Source organism: Vipera berus (assembly GCF_964194415.1).
Source record: "Vipera berus genome assembly, chromosome: 2".
NCBI lineage: Eukaryota > Metazoa > Chordata > Lepidosauria > Squamata > Viperidae > Vipera > Vipera berus.
Window position 1 is genome coordinate 192,597,268 of NC_138203.1, and position 23,006 is coordinate 192,620,273.

A 23,006-nucleotide genomic window follows, 5' to 3' on the forward strand; every position below is an offset into this window, starting at 1 on the left:
AGCTTCTTGTTGCAAAGTTTAGGCTTAAATTAAAGAAAGTAGGGAAAAGCGCTAGGCCAGTCAGGTATGAATTAAATCATATCCCTGTTGAATATACAGTTGAGGTGACAAATAGATTTAAGGAATTGGATCTGATAGACAGAGTGCCTGAAGAACTATGGACAGAGGTTCGCAACATTGTACAACAGGTAGCAACCAAAACCATCCCAAAGAAAAAGAAATGCAAGAAAGCAAAATGGCTGTCTGAGGAAGCTTTGCAAATAGCTGAGGAAAGGAGGGAAGCGAAAGGCAAGGGAGAAAAAGAAAGATATGCCCAAATAAATGCAGAATTCCAAAGAATAGCTAGAAGAGATAAGAATGCCTTCTTAAATGAACAATGCAAAGAAATAGAAGAAAACAATAGAATAGGGAGGACCAGAGATCTTTTCAAGAAAATTGGAGAGATGAAAGGAACGTTTAATGCAAAAATGGGCATGATAAAGGACCAAAATGGCAGGGACCTAACAGAGGCAGAAGAGATTAAGAAGAGGTGGCAAAATTACACAGAAGAACTATACAAGAATGAGCTTAACGTCCCTGATAATCACAATGAGGTGGTCACTGACCTCGAGCCAGACATCCTAGAATGTGAAGTGAAGTGGGCCTTAGAAAAGCTGAGCAACAACAAAGCTAGTGGAGGTGACAGTATTCCAGCTGAGCTATTCAAAATCTTAAAAGACAGTGCAGTAAAAGTGCTACGCTCAATTTGCCAGCAAATTTGGAAAACTCAACAGTGGCCACAGGATTGGAAAAGATCAGTTTACATTCCAATTCCAAAGAAAGGCAGTGCCAAAGAATGTTCAAACTATCGCACCATTGCACTCATTTCTCATGCTAGTAAAGTTATGCTTAAAATCCTACAAGCTAGACTCCAGCAGTATGTGGATCGAGAACTACCAGAAGTACAGGCAGGATTTCGAAGAGGCAGAGGAACTAGAGATCAAATTGCTAACTTACGCTGGATCATGGAGAAAGCTAGAGAGTTCCAGAAAAACATCTACTTCTGCTTCATTGACTATGCTAAAGCCTTTGATTGTGTGGATCATAACAAACTCTGGCAAGTCCTTAAAGAGATGGGCATACCAGACCATCTTATTTGTCTCTTGAGAAATCTATATGCGGGCCAAGAAGCAACAGTGAGAACTGGACACGGAACCACTGATTGGTTCAAAATTGGGAAAGGAGTCCGGCAAGGCTGTATACTGTCGCCTTGCCTGTTTAACTTATATGCAGAGCACATCATGAGAAAGGCAGGGCTAGATGAATCAAAAGTTGGAATTAAGATTGCCGGAAGAAACATCAACAACCTAAGATACGCAGATGATACCACTCTAATGGCAGAAAGTGAAGAAGAACTAAAGAGCCTCTTGTTGCGGGTGAAGAAGGAGAGTGCAAAACTTGGATTGAAATTAAACATTAAGAAAACCAAGATCATGGCATCTGGCCCTCTCAATTCCTGGCAAATAGATGGGGAAGAAATGGAGGTAGTGACAGATTTTATTTTCCTGGGCTCCAAGATCACTGCAGATGGGGACTGTAGCCAAGAAATTAAAAGACGCTTGCTCCTCGGGAGGAAAGCCATGGCAAATCTAGACAGCACACTAAAAAGCAGAGACATCACCCTGTCAACAAAAGTGCGTATAGTCAAGGCTATGGTCTTCCCAGTTGCAATGTATGGCAGTGAAAGCTGGACCATAAGAAAGGCTGAGCGCCAAAGAATTGAAGCCTTTGAACTATGGTGCTGGAGAAGACTCCTGCGAGTTCCTTGGACTGCAAGGCGATCAAACCGGTCAGTCCTAGAGGAGATCAACCCTGACTGCTCTTTAGAAGGCCAGATCCTGAAGCTAAAACTCAAATACTTTGGCCACCTAATGAGAAGGAAGGACTCACTGGAGAAGAGCCTAATGCTGGGAAAGATTGAGGGCACTAGAAGAAGGGGACGACAGAGAATGAGGTGGCTGGATGGAGTCACTGAAGCAGTAGGCGTGAGCTTAAATGGACTCCAGAAGATAGTAGAGGACAGGAAGGCCTGGAGGAACATTGTCCATAGGGTCGCGATGGGTCGGACACGACTTCGCAACTAACAACAACAACAAATTTATATGCCGTCCTTCTCCCTAAGGACTCAGGGCGGCTCACAATAAAAAGTTAAAAAACATAAAATACAAAATTTAAAAAAAGAATTAAACCATAAATGTAATAAATACATAACAATTAACCCAATAAAACCAAATTTAAAACTATAATCAGTCCAGACCCAATTGTTGGAACATCCATGTCTTCAGGTCACGGCGGAAGGACTGAAGGTCAGGGGCCATCCGCAGCTCCGGAGGCAACTCATTCCAGAGGGTCGGCACGCCCACAGAGAAGGCTCTCCCCCTGGGGGTCACCAGCCGGCATTGCTGAGCCGACGGAACCCTGAGGAGGCCGACTCTGTGGGAGCGAACCGGGCGATGGAGGTTGTCAATGGCAGCAGGTGGTCTCGCAAGTACCCCGGGCCTAAGCCATGTAGGGCTTTAAAGGTAATTACCAGCACCTTGAATCGCACCCGGAGGGCAACCGGAAGCCAATGCAGTTTGCGCAGGAGTGGTGTAACATGGGAGTATCGAGAAACTCCCATAAGCACCCGCGCGCCGCATTCTGCACCAGACTTTTTCCAAGAAAATATGATCATTGTAGGTATGGGTAGCAATTTTGATGGCTGATTCCATTGCTCATAAAAGACGACTACATTCTGCGTGATAAATGCAGCAAGCAGTGGTCCCACTAAAGTGTGTACACAGTAGCCATCACATGCATGGGCACAAACTGCATCTCCTGCTCAGTGTCAAAGATGACACTGTTATGTCAAAGTATGTTTTTGCAAAAAGGTAGGCAAATAGAGAAAATAAACAAAGGTAAGGAAAGGAAAAGGAAAACCAGGAAAGACTTCTCTGTTGAGAACTAGGCTGTTGCTGCAGACTGTCATGGCAGACAGAGAGGTCTGAGGAGCAGTGGGAAACAAACTGGGAAAGCAAAGCAGACAGAGAGAGAGAGAGAGAGAGAGAGAGAGAGAGAGAGAGAGAGAGAGAGAGAGAGAGAGAGAGAGAGAGAGAGGTAACTTCTCATTTCATGTTTTTATATACTTACGGGAGCTTATAACTGCATAATATGTTCTGCACTTTTTTTAAAAAAAAATGCTGTCTCCATCTGCTGTGCAGAAGGCCTCATAACTGGTGCATCTGCTTCCCTGGCTTAGAGGAAATTATAGGAGCAAAAGTAACAAAAGTCCTGGATCTCGGTTTGTCTGGGACCTGTGCAGAGGGTCTTTGGAAACGAAGCCTCGCAGTGATTGGGTGGAGTGGGAATCATTCCCTTTACTTTTGGACCGGCTCTAAAATGGGCTGGAAGGAGCGGCTCAAGGACTCCAATCTGGCTTTGCAGCAAGCAAGGCCGCAGGGGTGTCAAATTACCGGCCCACGGGCTGTACGCATCATCTGAAAGCCAAACCCACCCCATTGCCAGCAATGGCAAAACTATCCCGATTACGTTGTGTGACGTCATGTGACATCGTGAGTTTGACATGTCTGATCAAGGGGATTGGAGGCATGTGAATGCATGCTAGCCTGGTGTCTCAAAGAACCAGCCATTTTTTCCCCTCTGTGCTGGATTTTCACTGCCATAATGTTTAACTTTCTTTAAAGTTTGCCTGTTCTGCTTCAAGTAAACTTTAAATTGGGTCCAGTCATAGCATGCCCCGACTTATGACCACAATGACTTACATCCACAATTCCAGTTTTAATTGTGGTCGTAAGTCGAGGACTACCTGTATTATATTTTTGGTTAAGAAATGAGAATACAAATAATTAAAACAGGTTTGAAGGGAGAGAATGGGTCAGGAAGAAATGGCCTATTGTAACGGGGGTTAAATTGTCATTTAAAATGGACCGAAGGCACCAGGTTGGAGAAAATGTTGTTAAACCATACTTGTGAGATTATTCCTAGGACCTTTCAATACTTGGTTTCGTGCATCCATGACTAGTTGAAGATTTTTAACAGAGCAGCCAGAAAGTGATAAAAAAATGTGCTGCCACATATTAGTGTGACATGCTGCTTACTTCTTTAAATGCAAAGATAACAGTTCAGCTTTGTGGTTTAAACTGAAAGGACAGTGTTTAGGTTTTGAAGTTCAATTTTGTATTATTCATTGCTGGCGTATATTTCAGGGATAGACAGTTGGCTTGATGAGCTAGGAATTTTTTTTAGTCCACCTTGAACAAAGTTTTGCTTATGGCTGTTCTGACCACCCACCGAGGTCTGTAGGAGGAAGATGAAAAAAAAGCAATACTTCTGAAAAAGAACTCTTCATTGCTAATAAGAAAAAAGGGTGGAGAGAGTAGCCAGTTGCAATTATATTTTATAATGACATTCTTCATTTTCTCTCTCTATGATGGTTTTATTGGCAAGCTCAAGTCAGTCTTCAGCTACATATTAAACACAGGTTTTGACCAAAGTCAACTTTCAAAGCAAGGGGCTTTTATTATAAAGACCTTGTTGCACACATGCCACACATTATATGCTTGTGCTTACCACACAAGTGGTAGAGTTTATTTTATGTGTGGAGAAAATAGGCAGGAGAAACTTTCCTGAAAAATAAATACTCTAGAATTGTAATCTAAAATAAAAAGGCACCATTATGTTGTGTAGGAGAATACTTTGAGGCGAAAAGGTTATAGGAAGCACTAATGAAATGTGAGTAATCTAATTTTATATACAACTGTAGTCCAGTCTTTCTGTTATGTCTACAATATAGTCTCAGGCTGATCCAAACATAGTCAAAATCTGCAGGTAATGTTTGTCATTACTCTACATTCAAAGTGAGACCAGCTTTTCCTTCACCCCTCCCTACCCAATAATATACCTTAACTTCAGGAATGGGCAATGTTTGATTAGCTTGAGTGATGTTAATATGTAATCTGCTTCTCATGGTGGCCCATGTTGCTTAAAGTTGCTGATCATCATGGTTCCTATTCTTTCCTTTATATGTGATATGTAATAAGAGGATCTCCTGAACTATTGGTTTGTCACGCACTGGGGAAATCAGGAGATTCAGGCAGTTCCAATGAGTATGAAGATCTGTTGCAAGCTTAAGCTCTCTACAATAATATGAACTACTAATGGTTAAGGGAAATTAGCCGGAGTTAAGAAAGGTATTCAAGATGGGCTGGGCTTAGATCTCTTGTGGGCACGCAGGGACTCATGACTGATGACGCGTTTGACCCCCTCCCTTGGGCTCAGCCTGGTTATTCCATGCATCTTCCTGGAAATAACTTATTTGAGCAACTGGCAGAGTATCAAGATTAAACTTGATGATGCTGAGTTGATGCCTTGTACACTTTTTGGAATGTAGGAATGGTGCAAGCCATTTGATTTGAGAACATTACACCAGTGTTTTATCATCTATTGCCAGCATAGTTCAAATTGCTCTTGAAATCCTAACTCACATGTTTCTCCATATGCCAAGGTTTTCCTTACAGGCCCCTAACCAAGAATCCCCTGAACTAAGAGATAAGCAGGACATTGGATGGAAAGTGAGTTTTCAGTACTCTTGCCCTGGTTATAGAATTTATTTTCTAGAGAAAGTTCCCTTGCTCCTACGTAAAGGCCTGTATATTTTCATAGATCTTTTAGGAACTGGTTTTTTATGTCATTTGAGGTGCTGGTCTATCAAGATTTCCATTACAATAACTTACTGCTTTTTGAATAAGGCTGCCAATGTGATGTTTGAGTTGTTTTGTACTGTAATCTTAGGTTTGTTAAAATTGCTATTATATTTATATGGCATATTATTATATTTGAATATTTAAAAGGCCAGAGGGTTATTACTTAACTATGATCTGAAAATGCACGACTTAATTAACTTGATAATTCTGAAATTCTGAGTCAAAGTTGTTTTGGAAAACATACACTTTAGATTTTGATTAGCTTAACTATCTGAGAAATTCAGGCTGATGCAAATTTTCAACAGTTGATTAGAGTAGGATTGTGAAAGGAAGTGGATGAGACTGAAACTTATTTCTAGTCTGTATTTCATTGCTAAATGCCTCTTTCATGAATAATTTCCCGATGCTGGGATGCTTTGATGCATTATTCATGGTATATTGATTATTTATCCTATGTGCAGTGTCTTTAATACTCTGTTACAGGCCTGCTTTGCATTTGATTTTTGTTCCTGCTGCCTTAGCCTTATATGCTATGCTTAATTGCATTTGCAATGTATAATGCAGCACAGATTAAATGCAGGTTAAGTGAAATATAGATCAATACTTACTGAAAAAGTGAACTACTGTCCCTAAGGCTCATTTTCTGAGATCAAGTATTAAATCTATTTTTTGAGGCAGAAGCCCTAGTGGCTTTTAAAGAACGCAGTGTGCATGTCAGGAATAATCAACATGAGTTTACTGAAACTCATCAACGTTCATTTTCTGCAAACACTGCTGGGGAAATTTTATATAAAGGAGGAAAAAAAACTTGGCTAAAACTAAAACCTTTGTAAAGGCATCTTTCTCTCTTCAGACTGTTGACATCTTTTCTTGTTTGGACCACTTCCATGCTCGTTTTTAATCCCGTCTCTCTGTTTTTGTATGAAGTGAGAGAAAGTGACATGGATTTGAGATACTGGGACAAGGCAGGAAATAATAGCAGTATCTGTACTCTGTAAAGGATTTGAAACTACCTAAAAATTTGTGTGAAGTGGGGGAGAGAGAAAAACACCCCCTGTCATTTTCTGTTTAATTAGGTACTGTAGGGTAACTATTTGCCCCCAAAATAATCTTGCAATTTTTATTAATTTGATCAAGCTAGATTTACTAAATATGGGCAAACAGCAGAAATTATTGAAGAATTGTACTTTTTTAATGGGGAAAGCTGTAAAAATTCACTGATTAGCCCGAAATTAAAGTTGTTGCCCAACTCCAATGATCCTGTCTGTTTAAACTGGTAGACAAGTATAAATGATAGAAGAATATAGCAACCTCTTTCAATACATCAAGAGTAAACCTGTTACGTTCATTTGAATACATTCCTATAATTCAGAATATTTTTCAGTAAGTAGAGATAGATACTAAGCAGAATTGTAGAGCTACTTAACAAAACTGTCATATTATGGAGTCCCTAGCTTAAAAAAAACTAGAAATCAATATCAAAGGCTTGAATATTGATGTATGTGTGAAATAGTAGAACATGGGGGGGGGGGCAGGGATTTAAGGAATTGGTTCTTTAAAAATATGTGTGTCCAGTACCATAAATAAAATGTTAAAAAATTAAGCCAGTGGAAATAGCCACTTTTTATTGCTTATAAACAAATCACAAAAGCCTAGTTCTAATTATGATTTGTTTATTTAATTATTTTATTTATCAAATTTATATAGCCACAAAATGACTCTGGGCAATAAACAACAATAAATACATAAAAACAATTATATTAAAAATATAATCACAGAGGCAACCATCTATTGAAATCCAGGGCAGGATAGGGACCTATTAGTTGAAAATAAAAGAAGATTCAGCCTGAATAGTATGAGGAATTTCCTGATTGATTCTCTCAGCAATGGGCTGATCAGAATAGCATGTAAGGTATTTTCTGATTCATATATTCCATGATTGAAGATCTTTCATCTTCTCACTGAATTTACGCTGCAAATAAAACATGTATAGAAATAGTCAAAATAGCACAGTTACAATTTAGTTATGAATTCTTTTAATGGTGCTGGTAATGGGACTTCTCTCCTACCTTAACAGTATTTTTTATACTCGGTGGCTCAGTGGGTTAGGACACTGAGCTTGTCGATCAGAAGGTCGGCAGTTTGGCGAGTCGAATCCCAAGTGCCGCGTAACTGAACGCCTGTTACTCGTCCCAGCTTCTGCCAACCTAGCAGTTCGAAAGCACATAAAAATGCAAGAAGAAAAATAGGGACCACTACGGTGGGAAGGTAACAGCGTTCCGTGCGCCTTTGGCGTCTAGTCATGCCGGCCACATGACCACGAAGATGTCCTCGGACAAGCGCTGGCTCTTTGGCTTTGAAACGGAGATGAGCACCGGCCCCTACAGTTGGAAACCACTAGCACGCATGTGCGGGGGAACCTTTACCTTTTAACAATGAAAGGGAATCTTTCTCAACCTCCCTTTAAATCACAAAGGCTCCTTGGCGAGTAACTGAGATTTCATGGATAGTCATTTTCAGCTTGGTGCACTTTAGGTGAAGCAGAATATGTACAGTGTGGTTGCTGAGGATTAGGGAAGAACTATAGTGTCACACTTTGGATTTACTTTGAACAGTGTCCCTACTGTGACATGTTCTTTTGAAATGATAAATCAGTGGAGGAATACTTGCCAGTTGAGGAGAAACAAAAAGAAGAGCAAAGTCAGCAATAATCTGTAAAATCTCAGCTGTTCAAAGTGCGTATGAGTTCCTATAACCGTCAGTTTTAAGAAGGATGACCTCCCCAAAACTAGTTAGAACTTTAAAGTTAGTTTTGCTGGAGTCTCTTTCTGAACTGATTCCTTCGTTGTCTTTGTTCATCAGAATATCTGCATCTTGGCTTTACAACGTATGTAAAACATGTGGCCCAGTGGTTATGCAGTATTGCTGGCAGACTCTGCCCACAGCCAGGAGTTTGATCCTCACAGGATCGAGGTTGATTCAACCTTCCATCCTTCCGGGGTTGCTAAAATGAAGACCCCCAGATTGCTGGGGGCAATATGCTGATGCTATAAACTGACCAGAGTGCTATAAAGCAGAGGTCCCCAACCTTTTGGGCACTAGGGACAATGGAGAGAGGTTACATGGAGAGAGGTTTTTCCATGGACCGGAGGGGATGTTTTCTGTGCTGCCTGTATCTCACTGATGGGGCTTGGCTTGTTTGTGCAGACAGGTTGCTGGTATGCTGCGGCCCATGGACCGGGGGTTGGGGACCCCTGCTATAAAGCACTATGAAGGGGTATTTAAGTCTAAGTGCTATTGCTATTGCTATGGGAGCTTCTGTAGAAATGGCCCATACCATGACACTCTTTTGAAAGGCCCTGAAGACATGCTTTTACCAGCAGGCCTGGGACCCCAGGGTAATATGGAATCTATCAAGTAGTTGGTTTGATTCTTATTGTCAGAGAAGCAGGGGTTTCTTGGGTTTTGTACTGTATTTCTGTAAGCTGCCCGGAGTCACCATGAGTGAGTTGGGAGGTCATATAATTTTTTTTAATAAATAAATAATAAAATGGATTATGTGTGTATTGTGTGCTAAACTCAGAACAAAGAACATGCTGGAATGACATGTAAAGGCAGGTTTAGCCTTAACATATCAGACACAAAACTTTTCCAGGTAATAAAGCAATTACTGCATTTTGTCAGCCTCATTTTATTTCACTGAAATCACTGACCAGCATGTTCTTTTTTTATTTTTTGCTAGTACCAACAGTAAAAGACTTCTGACATCTCCTGCAGTTTGACTCTTTTGTTGGAACAAAAAAACTAAATGAGAACAGCACAGAAGGCTCAGCACTTTAAAAAAATGTGATCTTCAAAACCAAGCTGTATCTTTACCTCTGCTGAGGATTGTAACAGTTTTCAAACTGATTTACTTCTCTTTTGTTTGATTTAATTGGGCAGGAATAAGAGTTGCAGTAAACACAGTGGTAGCAATTGTGGTGGCTTTAATGTTGGGCTTTGCATCTCTGGAGACAGCTGTCACATTGTTTGGTTTTTCTGCTGTTTCCAGCTGCAGCTCTCTTACATATTTTTTTTTACAACTAAGTTAAAACAATGTACAGTTCTAGTATGTAGAGAGTTTTCAGCCACTTCACAGGAAATTCCTTTCTGTATTTATGCTTTCTTGTTCTTTATAGCCTCTATTTATTATGTACCATGCATTGATTTTTTGGATAGTCATTTATTCTATATGCTTCTATTAATTACAAGAGTCAACACTTCATTCAGTAGACCTTACTGCATCTAGTTAACATTATCTTAATTTGAATAAAAGCAAAGAATGGGCATGGTCAATAGTTAGATGAGAGACCATCAATAGCCCCAGGACTAGCAGCTTGAGTGGGAGGTTGGAACAACATCCCAGAAAAAGGCAGTGATGGAAAAGGGATGAATGTGTCAGCAGGTCACCGGAAGTCAAACTTGACTCAAGGGAGTCTTTATCTTTTTGAACTACATAAAACTGCAAACTAAGATATTCTCTCATCTCACTTAGTGCAGGGGTCTCCATCCTTGGCAACTTTTAAGACTTGTGGACCTCAACTCCCATGGCTGGCTGGGGAATTCTGGGAGTTGAAGTCCACAAGTCTTAAAGTTGCCAAGGTTGGGGACCCCTGCACTAAGTGATTAATGTACCTGCGTCTGATGTTAATAGTACTTAAAAATGAATTAAAGCTATGGAGAGGGACAGAAAAAAATCATTTTGTTACAAAGATTGAATTAGAGAGCAGTTCTTCAGGAGTGTTAAATGAACTTTTGTTTGGTAGACGAGAGATTTCCCAAATTTGATTCCATTGTTACTTCAGCATTTAAAAAGTGGTCATAATTTAAAGTTGCTATTTAATAGTCTTATGTATATCCCTGTGTCTAGTACCAGATCATTTTGTAGTATTTATTACTGTCTTGTTCGAATCTTCCCTTGGTATAGTTGCTGAATTTCAAAGACTGTTTTAGAAGGGTTGGACATCAAATTATGGCTATTTTTTTTATTTGTTTGCCATTTTATAGACATTGAGTCAAGACTGGCTCTTGGTGATTTCATGGGGAAAAGTGTGTAGGTTTTTTGGACAGCTTTATGGAAGTAGTTTTCCCCTTTTCTGGGATGGTTTTTTTTTAATTTTCCAGTCTTGCTTCCAGCTCTAGTTTTGCCTGAGGAACTCCTGTTCACATACTAACCAGGTCCAATCCTCCAAACCTAGACTTGGTTGGCCATCTGCTGAGAAGTTGATTATATTTGAGATTCACTTGGAGTGGTGGGGTGGCAGATGAATATGATAGAATATAAATGGCTGTTCTTGGAAGAGCCTTCATTTATGCTAAAATGTACACTATTTATAACATAGTGTTTGGATCTCTTGTGAGTTTACTTTTAACTCCAGATATGCATATTTGCAAAGATGTTTGTCTGTTTTTTAGTGACATTTGCTACTGGTGGTTAGCAATTATCAATGCCATTTATTCATTTGATGCTACTGTCCAAAAGGAAGGCATTGTATTTTTGCCAAACAATGTACCTAGAGTTTTCTGCCAGGTTATGTGTCATCTTCCAGCACCGTGTTTCTCTTGAGTCTTTTCTTGTACTGAAGTAATTGATATTCTTCATAGCATATCGTGTATCCCAAATATTCCACTTTTGTTTTCTTAATACTGTTCAGTGTCCCTATTTTTGCTCATTTTTGGAAGTCTCACTTTGCACAGGTAGGTAGGTAAATATTTCATAACTATACATTTCAAAGGCTTTTATTCTCCTGATTGTCATTTGGGTCAAAGCAATTGCCCCTTTCAGTTGAGTAGGAGGATAAATTATACATCAAGTGGTGTCAAAGTTTAGTACTTAATAGCATTTGTGGAAGTGAGTTTTAGTGAAGGACAAAATGTTCTTAAATTACAAATTGAATCGATGTTTGTGATACAGGGTACGCAGAGATTTATTAAAATTACCCCTGTTTGAAATGGTCTTAATTATTCATTACGGAAAAAATTGAAAAGAGCTGAACTTGATTTTCAGTTCTTTTTTGCAGTGTTTTACAGTCTTTGAAGGGGAGAGTTTCTACAGTTCCATAACAGTACAAACTATTTCTTGAAATTCTTAAGAACTGCTTTCCCTAAATCTGACCATGCAGGCTTCCAAATGGTAATCTCTTTGATCGTTATATCAGAGAAATTGTGGTTGTATTTTGTGGGGTTATTTTTTCTGCTTCAAACTTAGTTCCACAATTGTATTTGTTCTGTAAAATAGGGGATAAGAATTATTATAAAATTATTTTAAGTATGGAAGACTACCTTTTTATGTTTTTTAAGTTATGTTTTATAAAACATAAACTAAAGTCACACTGGAATTGGATTGTTATGGATAGTACAGTCACAAAGCAAAGGATTGCTTGTATTTCAACAGCAATAAAAAATCTTAGAAACAATTTCAACTGCCCCAGACATTTTCTAGATGCTCATGTGTATAAATTTTACCTCATGAACCTGTATTCCTGCCATTGATTGATTGCTAGAGGGAGATGATTGAAGATTCTTAGAATCATGTTTGCATACAGTATATCTGCTTTTACTGTAGTTACAATTTGGTTTTTTGTGTTTGTTGCAAGTTGCAATTTGGATTTTCTTTCCCCTATATTAGAAAGGCTTCCTCCTTACTTGTGTTCTGGAAGCAAAGAGCTCCTTTCCTTGAACCTTATGGCCCTATTGATTGGATTTTTATGCTTCAGGTATATGCTGTCATGGTTTTATTTGAAAGATGTTTTATTATTTTTATAGCTGTGATGTTTTGATTAAGCTTTTATTGTTTAGAGCAGGGGTCCCCGATCCCTGGTCCGTGGACCAGTACTGGGCTGCGGTATGCCAGCAACCGGGCTTCACAAACAAACAAAGCCCCATCCATGGGATGCAGGCAGCACATAAAACCACACCCCCTCCAATCCACAGAAAAACCTCTCTCCATGGAACTGGTCCCTGGTGCCCAAACCTTTGGCGACCTTTTTTTTAGAGCTGTTTACAAAGTGAGCGGCCTACAAATACTGTAGAACAGGGGTGTCAAACTGCTGGCCTGCGGGCTGGATGCGTCATGCCAAAACCGCGCCCACCCCATTGCTGGCAATGGAAAAAAAGTCACGATAACGTTGTGACACATCACGTGACGTTGTGAGTTTGACACCCCTGCTGTAGAATAATTTAATAAATTATAAAATAGAGAATATTACAGTTCACAGTAGCTATATAGCAATAGCACCTAGACCAGGGGTCGGCAACCTAAAAAAGGAAAAGAGCCACCGGGAACCGGTTCCATCACAAATTAAAAAAACTGGGAGCCGCGTGCGTGTGTCCATGCACGCGCATGCGCAAAAAACGTTTTGCGCATGCGCGGACGCACGCGGTTGCCATTTTTTAAAAAAGTGAGATGGAACCGGTTCCCGGTTGCCCGACGGCGACGGCCCGTCTGCAAAGCTGCCGCTTTCGGCAGCTTTGCAGACGGGCCGCGGCAGCTTCCTCAAAGAGCGGCACCGCTGCCCGTTCGCCCGGAGGTACGCGCGCACCTCTCCAAAGGTTTGGGGAGGTGCGCGCGCACCTCCGGTCGTTCGGAGAGGTGCACGCGCACCTCCGGTCGTTCGGAGAGGTGCACGCGCACCTCTCGGAACGGGCCGCGGCGTCGCTCTTTGAGGAAGCTGCCGTGGCCCATCTGCAAAGCTGCCGCTTTCGGCAGCTTTGCAGACGGGCCACGGCAGCTTCCTCAAAGAACGACGCCGCGGCCCGTTCGCGCGGAGGTACGCGCGCACCTCTCCAAAGGTTTGGGGAGGTGCGCGCGCAGCTCCGCCCATTCGGGGAGGTGCGCGCGCACCTCTCGGAACGGGCCGCGGCCTCGCTCTTTGAGGCAGCTGCCGTGGCCCATCTGCAAAGCTGCCGCTTTCGGCAGCTTTGCAGACGGGCCGCGGCAGCTTCCTCAAAGAACGACGCCGCGGCCCGTTCGCGCGGAGGTACGCGCGCACCTCTCCAAAGGTTTGGGGAGGTGCGCGCGCAGCTCCGCCTATTCGGGGAGGTGCGCGCGCCCCTCTCGTAACGGGCCGCGGCGTCGCTCTTTGAGGAAGCTGCCGTGGCCCATCTGCAAAGCTGCCGCTTTCGGCAGCTTTGCAGACGGGCCACGGCAGCTTCCTCAAAGAACGACGCCGCGGCCCGTTCGCGCGGAGGTACGCGCGCACCTCTCCAAAGGTTTGGGGAGGTGCGCGCGCAGCTCCGCCCATTCGGGGAGGTGCGCGCGCACCTCTCGGAACGGGCCGCGGCGTCGCTCTTTGAGGAAGCTGCCGTGGCCCATCTGCAAAGCTGCCGCTTTCGGCAGCTTTGCAGACGGGCCGCGGCAGCTTCCTCAAAGAGCGACGCCGCGGCCCGTTCGCGCGGAGGTACGCGCGCACCTCTCCAAACGGGCGGTGCCACTCTCCATTTGGAGAGGTGCGCGTGCACCGGGCGGCTGGGAGCCGCAGAAGACGGCTCAAAGAGCCGCATGCGGCTCCGGAGCCGCGGGTTGCCGACCCGTGACCTAGACCTATATACTGCTTCATAGTGCTTTACAGCATTTTCTGAGTGGTTTACAGAGTCAGCATATGGCCCCCAACAATCTGGGTCCTCATTTACCAACTTTGGAAGGATGGAAAGCTGAGTCAACCTTGAGCCGGTGAGAATCGAACTCCTGGCAGTGAGCAGAGTCAGCCTGCAATACTGCATTCTAACTACTGTGTCACCATGGCTCCCTTATTTAATGAGCTTGGAGAATTCTGGTTGAACTTGATGATGTAAAGTCATTTAATAATATAACATGTAAAGAATTATTCAAGAATTATGATACCACATTGTTTCAAGACTGTGAGAATAAGGAAGAAAGTTGGCAAGGAAAATTATATGTAATCATGTTATATTAAACAGCTCTGGAGAAGACAGCGATGTCCCCATTCAACAACACAAAATATAACCTGGTGACTAAGGAAAAGCTGATAATCCATTCTAAGCAGAACAGTGTTTGAGTTCAATTTATCTACAACAAATGTTTATTATAAAAATCTCGATAGATTCTGTCATTCGAGGTACCAACTGGTTGAATTGATCCTCAATAACACAATCAGCTAATTTAGAACTATTGGAAGTAGGAGACAAATGCAAATCAAAATTATTTTTTACTTTCTTGGGGGGAAAAGTGGGGTTTGGGGCAAAGGATTGCTTGTATTTCAACAGCAATAAGGTGAATTTAGCAGCACGACACGCATTAATAGAGTGCCTAATTTAATCCATGTCAAGCAGGATACTATGCCTGCATTCACATTCTTAAGTGCTATGAATTGTGAAGAGCTTCAGTCTATCCCACACGCATGAGACTATCAGATGTGTCTGCCTTGCTGACATGGATGCCAGGGCTTCAATTTCTATTGAACATAGTTGCTATCTGCATTTGGTTACAAGAGAAACAATTGGGAGGAAGCAGAATCATCCTGTAGGAAACAGGGAAATTGTCTACAAGGAAAAAAAATAGTCATGACATATAATCATGAACTGAATGGATTTGCAGCTCAATTACCTCTCCTGAGAAAACTAGTCCTTCAGTTCAGCAAACATGCAAATGTGCCTCATTTTTTTTCTAAAGCCTCATTTTTCCCAGGTCTAGTATGGTATCACAATCTCCACTCCTGTATCTGCTATAAATGTTAGTGTCCTTGCCAGATAGAAAGTGTGTGTCTGAATTTTTCACATCTTCTCGACATAAAATAGTCTCCTGGTAAAATTTTAATTGGCAATATTTTTAGCAGATGAAAATATTGATGTATAAGCCATTAATTTTACAAGGAAATAGAACAATGTAGGTATCCTACAAACCTAACTACCTTCATAAATTACATTTCTGACAGTTGTGTGGTCAAGTAAGGGAAAAATGTTCTAATTTAGCTTTTCGTGATCAAGATCCATCTTCCTGTAATCATGGTACCCAATTGTTCTCTATTAATGATTTCTTGAGAAGGAAGAATGTCTATTCTGTACTTAAGTATGAGCGTTCCTACTGCTGCATCTAGCAGAGGGAGTAAACTGTGTGGGAAAATTGTATTTTAGCCTTTTAAGCTGATCTACATGATAAATTTTCCTTAAAGACAAAATCAAATACCAAATTGCCTCACATATTCCTATGTAAAGTCTATAAGAGATGTGGGTACATTTCTATTTTTATTTTGTTATGATATATTCCATAGTGTTTCCAAAAAAAGGATGTCATTTCCAAATGCCTATTCAGCCTTCTTTAAAGCATAGCAGTGTCTTCCAGATGGCTAATGATTAGAGTTTCAGTCAAGCATTTCTGGATGGTATGAAGAAAACTTATCATACAAGAATCCTACATCTGTTCTATGTAGCCCTTATTGAGTTCACCTAATGTGAGGCAGTCCCACTTTAGTGTAGAGGTTGAGGGGGAAAAATAGGAAAAATGCAGGCTCATTCATGCCTGATGTTGGCAATCAGATTTGAAGCTAATGAAATGTTTTGCTTTTTAGTAAGACAAGGAAAGAGCAGACTAGCTCCCTCAGCTGTAATTATGTGACGTGTGGCATTCCTGTTAACAGCAAGGAGACAATAATGGTTAGTTTTAAGTATACTGGCAAAGTTTGGCTAGCCATTATGCCACAAACTCAATAGTTAGCATGGTTCACAAGACCAGGGAGGAGAAGTAAGTGGAGATAGTTGACTAATCTGATCTACTTCTGGAATAGCCAATTTCTGATTTCCATGATATTTTAAAAGGAGCCCATTTCCTTCTGCTGTAACTATTCTCAAAACTCTATAAATTTGGATCTGGCGCTAAAGGCACAAAGATGACAGTCGATCTCTCCAAACTATAGATGGTATTGCTTAGTTGCTGGGGATTCTGTAACCAAATACTTCGTAGTGTTTTGTTTACAGCTTGGTAGTGAGGCTGTTCCGTTGATGAAGAAACATTTTCTATGGATTTTTAAAAAATGATTTATTAGAATAGACTTGTAGCACCAGTTGTCCTCAGGTCATGGAAAATGATGCATGCTTTATTTGTGTTGAAACCAGCATTTGAAAGTTAGTGCTCTGGTGATTTCTGGGTAGTGGCATTCACTTGGTTGTATTATGTATCAAAACAGTAGGCAGCCTCTTTGTGGCCATTTAACATGTTTGAGGAGGTTGAGAGCCACAATATCAGTGGATCAGTATCCTGATATCCCTGATCAGGGTTTGGTTTTCTAAGGGTCTTAAGGATTTTTGTTTGATTATTTTAACTGTGACCTGATTATTTCTAAGTTTATGTGAGTTTTTATTCCTGTCTTACTTGAAATGGCATGGAAATATATCATCATTGTTTATCAGTTATGGTCACAGGGAGCCTCTGAGGGCATTAGTTTAAATCCTCTGGATTTAATTCTTCCAAGAAAAATACTTGTAGAATTGATTGTTTCCTTCAAGTATTTGGGAAAGTGGCCCAATTACTTTTATAACATGGCTTTAGGCAGCTCTAATTTTACATACATTGGCAGCCATTTAAGACATATTTCTGTGTCTAGAATGTAGACTGTATGGCATTCTAAGAAGTTTTCTAACTATAATATTGTGCCTTGTTCATAAAACTGTCCTGGGAAGTTTTGGCCTGGGCAGTTTTGCTACTAAGTTGAATTTTTAAAATGTGAGTCTTCTAATGTAAATCTTGCCTTTTACAGTATGTTGTGACTGTTTGTTGTGTTAGAAAATGCTGAATACTGAACTGCATTAGAATAGCTGCAGTAGATGAAATTGTAACAATTTAGAGTTGAGAGGGGAAAAAATAACACATGAGGGCTTGGAGACTTGATAATGCCATTCTGTTTTTGTTTTCCTGCATACTCTGCTGTGTCTTTTCAAAATATTCTTCATCTGCCACAGGTTAATTAGTAAATCACCATGAGTGAATCTGAAAACAGGAATCTGCCTTTCTTTATCAAATTAGGCCATTGATCAATCTGGTATGTCCTGTAGTGTCTGTAGTGCAGGATAGGCAACTAAGGCTCTCCAAGTGTTCTAGCCTCCAGCAGGGTGACCAATGGTCAAGAATTAGAGTTGAACTTTTAAAACATCTGAAGGGCACTCATTTATGTTTTTTTTTACATCAGAGGTGTTCACTAGAGATTGTTTTACCTCTCTGTTTGGTTTCATCTCACTTCTCACATCCAGTTTGAACAGAATGCAGACAAAGATCTCTACTTCCCTCTGAATTCTATTAACATTTATCAAGCTTGCTGTGAGATTTTTTTAAAAGGTAGCAATATTTTTACTTATTTTTTTCCAGTTTATGCAGCTGCCCATCTCAAATATATGACTCTGGGTGGTTCACAATATTGGTATGGTGAAAAAAAGCTCTTGACAAAGATGTTTCAATATAGGTAGTCCTCGACTTACGACCGGAATTGAGCCCAAAATTGCTGTTGTTAAGTAAGCTAGTTGCCCCATTTTATGACATTTCTTGCCACAGTTGTTAAGTGAATCACTGCAATTGTTAAGTTAGTAATCCCGTTGTTAAATGAATCTGGTTTCCTGATTGACTTTGCTTGTCAGGAGGTTACAAAAGGTGATCACATGACGCCGTGACACAGCAACTGTCATAAATATAAACCAGTTGCCAAGCATCTGAATCCCCAGGTCATGTGACCCTGGGGATGCTGCAAAAATTGTAACTGTGAAAAATGGTCATAAGTCAGTTTTTTCAGTGCTGTTGTAACTTTGAACGGTCAGTAAATGATATGTTGTAAATCAAGGACTCTCTGTATATCAAGGTCATTGTGAACTGTGTCATGGTGGATGTTTTTACTTAATTTCTTCTCTTTTTGTCACCGGCTATGCCGGTGAATCAGGAAGCACACACTTTGATATCCATTTGCACACATGCTGTTGAACATTCTCATAAATCTTTTCTCATTCCAGGTCCTACTGAAGGGGAGGAAAATTAAAGCTATCCATCCCTTCTTTTACTAAAATTGAAAAAAAATAATCTGTTCATTGCAAGGTGCAGCAAGCATGGATTTGCACAATATAGAAATCAGAGAAATTGCCCAAGGCTTTAGAGAAATTGAGCCTTTCCTCTTTCTGCATGAAGAGGCTTTGTTTCTACAAGGACTCTAAACACGAACTCTTTCAAGAAATTAAAAACAGCAGATTCAACATCAATCACTCTTAGAAAGTCCTTCTGGCGGAGTTTGTATTTCTGAAAAGCTCTACCAAACACCAGGTGGCTAAGGTTATATTTGTTTGTCTGCAATATTGATTTCTTTTTAATGTAAAAAAAATCGTTTATTATTCTGTGGCTATGTTAACTGTATCTCTCTTTTTTATCTTAAAGATGCAAATGTTGGACAAATTTCCAATGGAAGGAGGACAGAAGGACCCTAAACAAAGGATAATTCCCTTTTTGCCAGGTTTGTAAGGTGAACAGTATAGTTCTCAAATGAAATATTTTATATATTCTTTTTATCTGTATCTGTTTGTCTGTCTGTCATCTGTCTACTTATCTATCTATCTATCCATCCATCTTCTCTCTCATTCTCTTTGTCAATCAACCTATTATAGATTAATGTAGCTCTTTAATTCTCCACTTTTCAGTAATAGTAAAAGGGTCCTTGGAGGTCATTTAGTCCAACGCTGTACTCATGGATGAGATCTTTACTATTTCTGACAAACGGCTGTCCAGTCTCTTCTTAAAAGCCTCCAGTAATGGGGCATCCACAACTTCCGAAGGCAATTTGTTCCACTAGTTCAGGGGTAGGCAACCTCGGCTCTTTTATGACTCATGGACTTCAACTCCCAGAATTCCTGAATGCTGACTCAGGAATTCTGGGAGTTGAAGTCCATGAGTCATAAAAGAGCCGAGGTTGCCTACCCCTGCACTAGTTGATAGTTCTCACTGTTAGGAATTTTCTCATTTCAGATATATTGACTTCAAGTTCTGACGTCTCCATCAGACTTGGCCAAATAGTCATGTTAACTAATGTTAACACATTTAGACATTTGAATGGAGATTTGTGATTAGACTACTTCCAACATAGGGTTTGTGTTCCTATGATCTGCTGCAGGGCTTTTCACTGCTTTGGTCTTATTTGATCCTAATTATTTATGTTGATTTCAGTATGGTTCTGGCCTGAATTTCAGATAGAAATACAGTAGTGGCCAAAATTGTGGAAACCTTTTGGGAAAAGTGTACAGTAGAAATGCCACCTTTGATTAAGTTTCCACCAATTTTTCTTCTAATTTCTTTATAACTGTAGCCTTGTTCACTTAATAATACTATTTTATATCACTTTCTGGGTGACCAGTAAACTCTTTGCACCATTACTTTAATTTTATTATGTTTTACAAGCTCACTAAATAAAAGAACACAAAAAACCCCAACCAACTTCATAGCGATCACATAACACACTGACAAATGTCCTCCTCTCAGCTTCAATACATGACATCAGTAACTGAATCCTACTCTGATCTGATTGGCTCATTGCCAAAACAAGATGACACCTGATTGGCTCTCTAAACACTCATGCTCATTGGCTACAATCAGATGAAGGAAAGCTACCTGATATCAACCTAAACAAGTTGTGCTTCCTTTTTCTGGTTATTTGGCTATAACTTTTCATAGAATACAGTACAGATTATTGAACAAAACTTTGTTGCATTACATTCTTGATTAAAGTATCTTTCCATTGATATATAACTTTATGGTACTACTCCAAAAAAAGTGGTGTTATTAGCCATCAAACCTCAAAAATACACTTTTCCCAAATGGTTTCCACAATTTTGGCCACTACTATAACATTAGACAACCTATATGCTGAGAAATGTATCATAGAATTTAGTTAAGAGATATTTGGCTTAGGATGACATCAGTATGTGGATGATATATAACTCCATTTTTCTATCTGAACAGGCAGTTTTACAATGGATGAGAGAGAGAAAAAATGGAAAAAAATATCCAGATAAGATTAAACAACTATGGATCATTGTTTTAGATCTGATTTTAGTTGGGACTATATGCTTTATAAAGATCAGATACTTGATCTGGGTATTCTGTTAATTTCCTGTACAAAAATAAATAGGATAATCTGTGCATTGCCAGTGCCAGTTAGACAGATCCAATTACATGTACTCTGGTTAGGGATTACTACCAAAATGCATTGCATTTTAAAGCTTTTAAAGATGTTTTAGAAATTCCAGCTAGAACAAAATGCATGTCCTAAGCAAGATATTCAGAACAGATCACATCAATACTGAACTGTCTCCCTTTGGGGTCTATGAAAATTTATCACAGCCAATTTGCTGTGGCCAACTTGCTGAGGACAATTTACCATGGGACAACTCACCATGGCCAACTCACTGCAAGACAGCTCACTGCGGGTCAGGAGTTACACTACTATCAAAGAAATGGTGGAACAGAATCATTAAAGAAAGGATGCAAAGGGAGGGACCGAATGAAATGTGAATGACAAAAATTAAAATAGTTTTTTTTAATTTATTTTAAATAATTAAATAGAATTATTAAATTGTCCCACAGCAAGCTGGCCATGGCGACGTATCCCATGGCAAATTGGCCATGGCGAATTGGCTGTGGCGAGTTGTCCCATTGCATTCCGTTTGTTGCCTTTTTGATTCTACATTGTGTAATTTTCAGAAGGCCATCTTGGGACTGTGCAGTATAGTATGTCAGATTTCCAGCTGAATGTGGTAATGGAAGAAGAGCTCAAGAAAGGAGGGAGATCTTTAAAAAGATAGTATTAAAACTACAAAAGAACAAAAGACAAGTACAGTAGGAGAAGCTGTGTGTCTCTACAGAATATCTGAAAAAAGGGGAAAAAAACCCCACACATAATGGAAATATAAAGAGGATTGGGGGGAAAAAGAGTATAGACAAATATTTTTAGAACTGTAGATCTAGTGCCAAGACAACATTCAGAATCAGCAGGGATGAGCAAGAAGATTGTTTGATTGATTTATTATTTATTTTTTTTTTAATTTTAATTCCATTTATATCCCGCCCTTCTCCGAAGACTCAGGGCGGCTTACAAGCTTAGCAGTAGCCTTCATTCTATGTATATGCCTGCTTGTTAGGGCTTTCACACACACCCCAAGCGGCATTATTACAAAGTCAGCTTAATTGCCCCCAACAATCTGGGTCCTCATTTTACCTACCTCAGAAGGATGGAAGGCTGAGTCAACCTTGAGCCTGGTGGGATGCGAACCTGCACTAATTGCAGGCAGCTGGTGTTACTTAAGTAGGCATCAGCCCACTGCTCCACCAAGGCTCTTGATGATTATGAGTCATCAAGTCATTTTTGCCTCCTAGCAACCACATATCTTGAATTTTTTTCAGAGAGATTGAAGCAAGTTCAGAGAAGGGCAATGGGGATCTGGGTTCTGGAAGCTAAATCCAGAGGGATTGAAGGAAATAGGAACATTTACCATTGAGAAGAGATTGAGACTGAGGGTATTCCTAAATATTTCAAAGAATGTCACACTGAAGAAATTTGAGAGTGTACAACATGGAATAATAGATTTTTAATACCAGATGGCAGATACTGATTTACCATTAGCTAAACCTTCTAATTGTAAGACTAATGTATCTTTGGCTTGTCTCGTATTTCCAAATAAACTGTAGACAGCTGGGGTAGATTAATTTGGATTTCTGCACTGAATAGGGAGATGGACCCCTTGGCTTGTATGTCACCTTCTAATCCTACGGTTCTCTTTTAGAGTTACAAATATACTTGTTCTGAACTATTGACTCTTTTGATTTAGATTGATGGAAGTTGTGTATTTAGAGGAATCAAGGCTGGGAAGGGTGGCTTTAAAAATTGGATTCTGTTAGGCAACTTAGCATCCCAAATTTCAAACTGTTATTCTTCCCCAGCTCTCCATTGCTTCAATATAGTATCACAGATTTCCAAATAGCCTTATCCTGTTTTAATGTGTTTCTATTTTGGCTGTATAATTGTTCCCATTAAAACATTCCATTATGCAACTATGCTTTTCCTCAGATATGGGCAGAATTGCAACTTAGTAACCATCATGGTTATTTCAGGAGTTGCATTCTGTTGCAGCTGTTCCCTGGATTGTGGTAGCAGCAAAGCAAGACTCACTCTGGCATGAATGCAGAGAAAAAGAGCATGCTGTGCAGTTTTCCATGCCAGCAGAACGAAATAGGAGAGATATAACATCAGA

At 40.2% G+C, this 23,006-nt stretch overlaps 1 protein-coding gene across 1 annotated transcript in view; it reads left to right on the forward strand.

The window, feature by feature from the left end:
• SH3PXD2B (SH3 and PX domains 2B) overlaps positions 1-23,006 on the forward strand; it is a 142,524-nt gene that overhangs the window by 52,288 nt on the left and 67,230 nt on the right. The window contains exon 3 of the mRNA XM_081321252.1: positions 19,144-19,219. Within this exon, the coding sequence (XP_081177378.1) occupies positions 19,144-19,219 (76 nt within the window). The remainder of the gene's footprint in view (positions 1-19,143; positions 19,220-23,006) is intronic.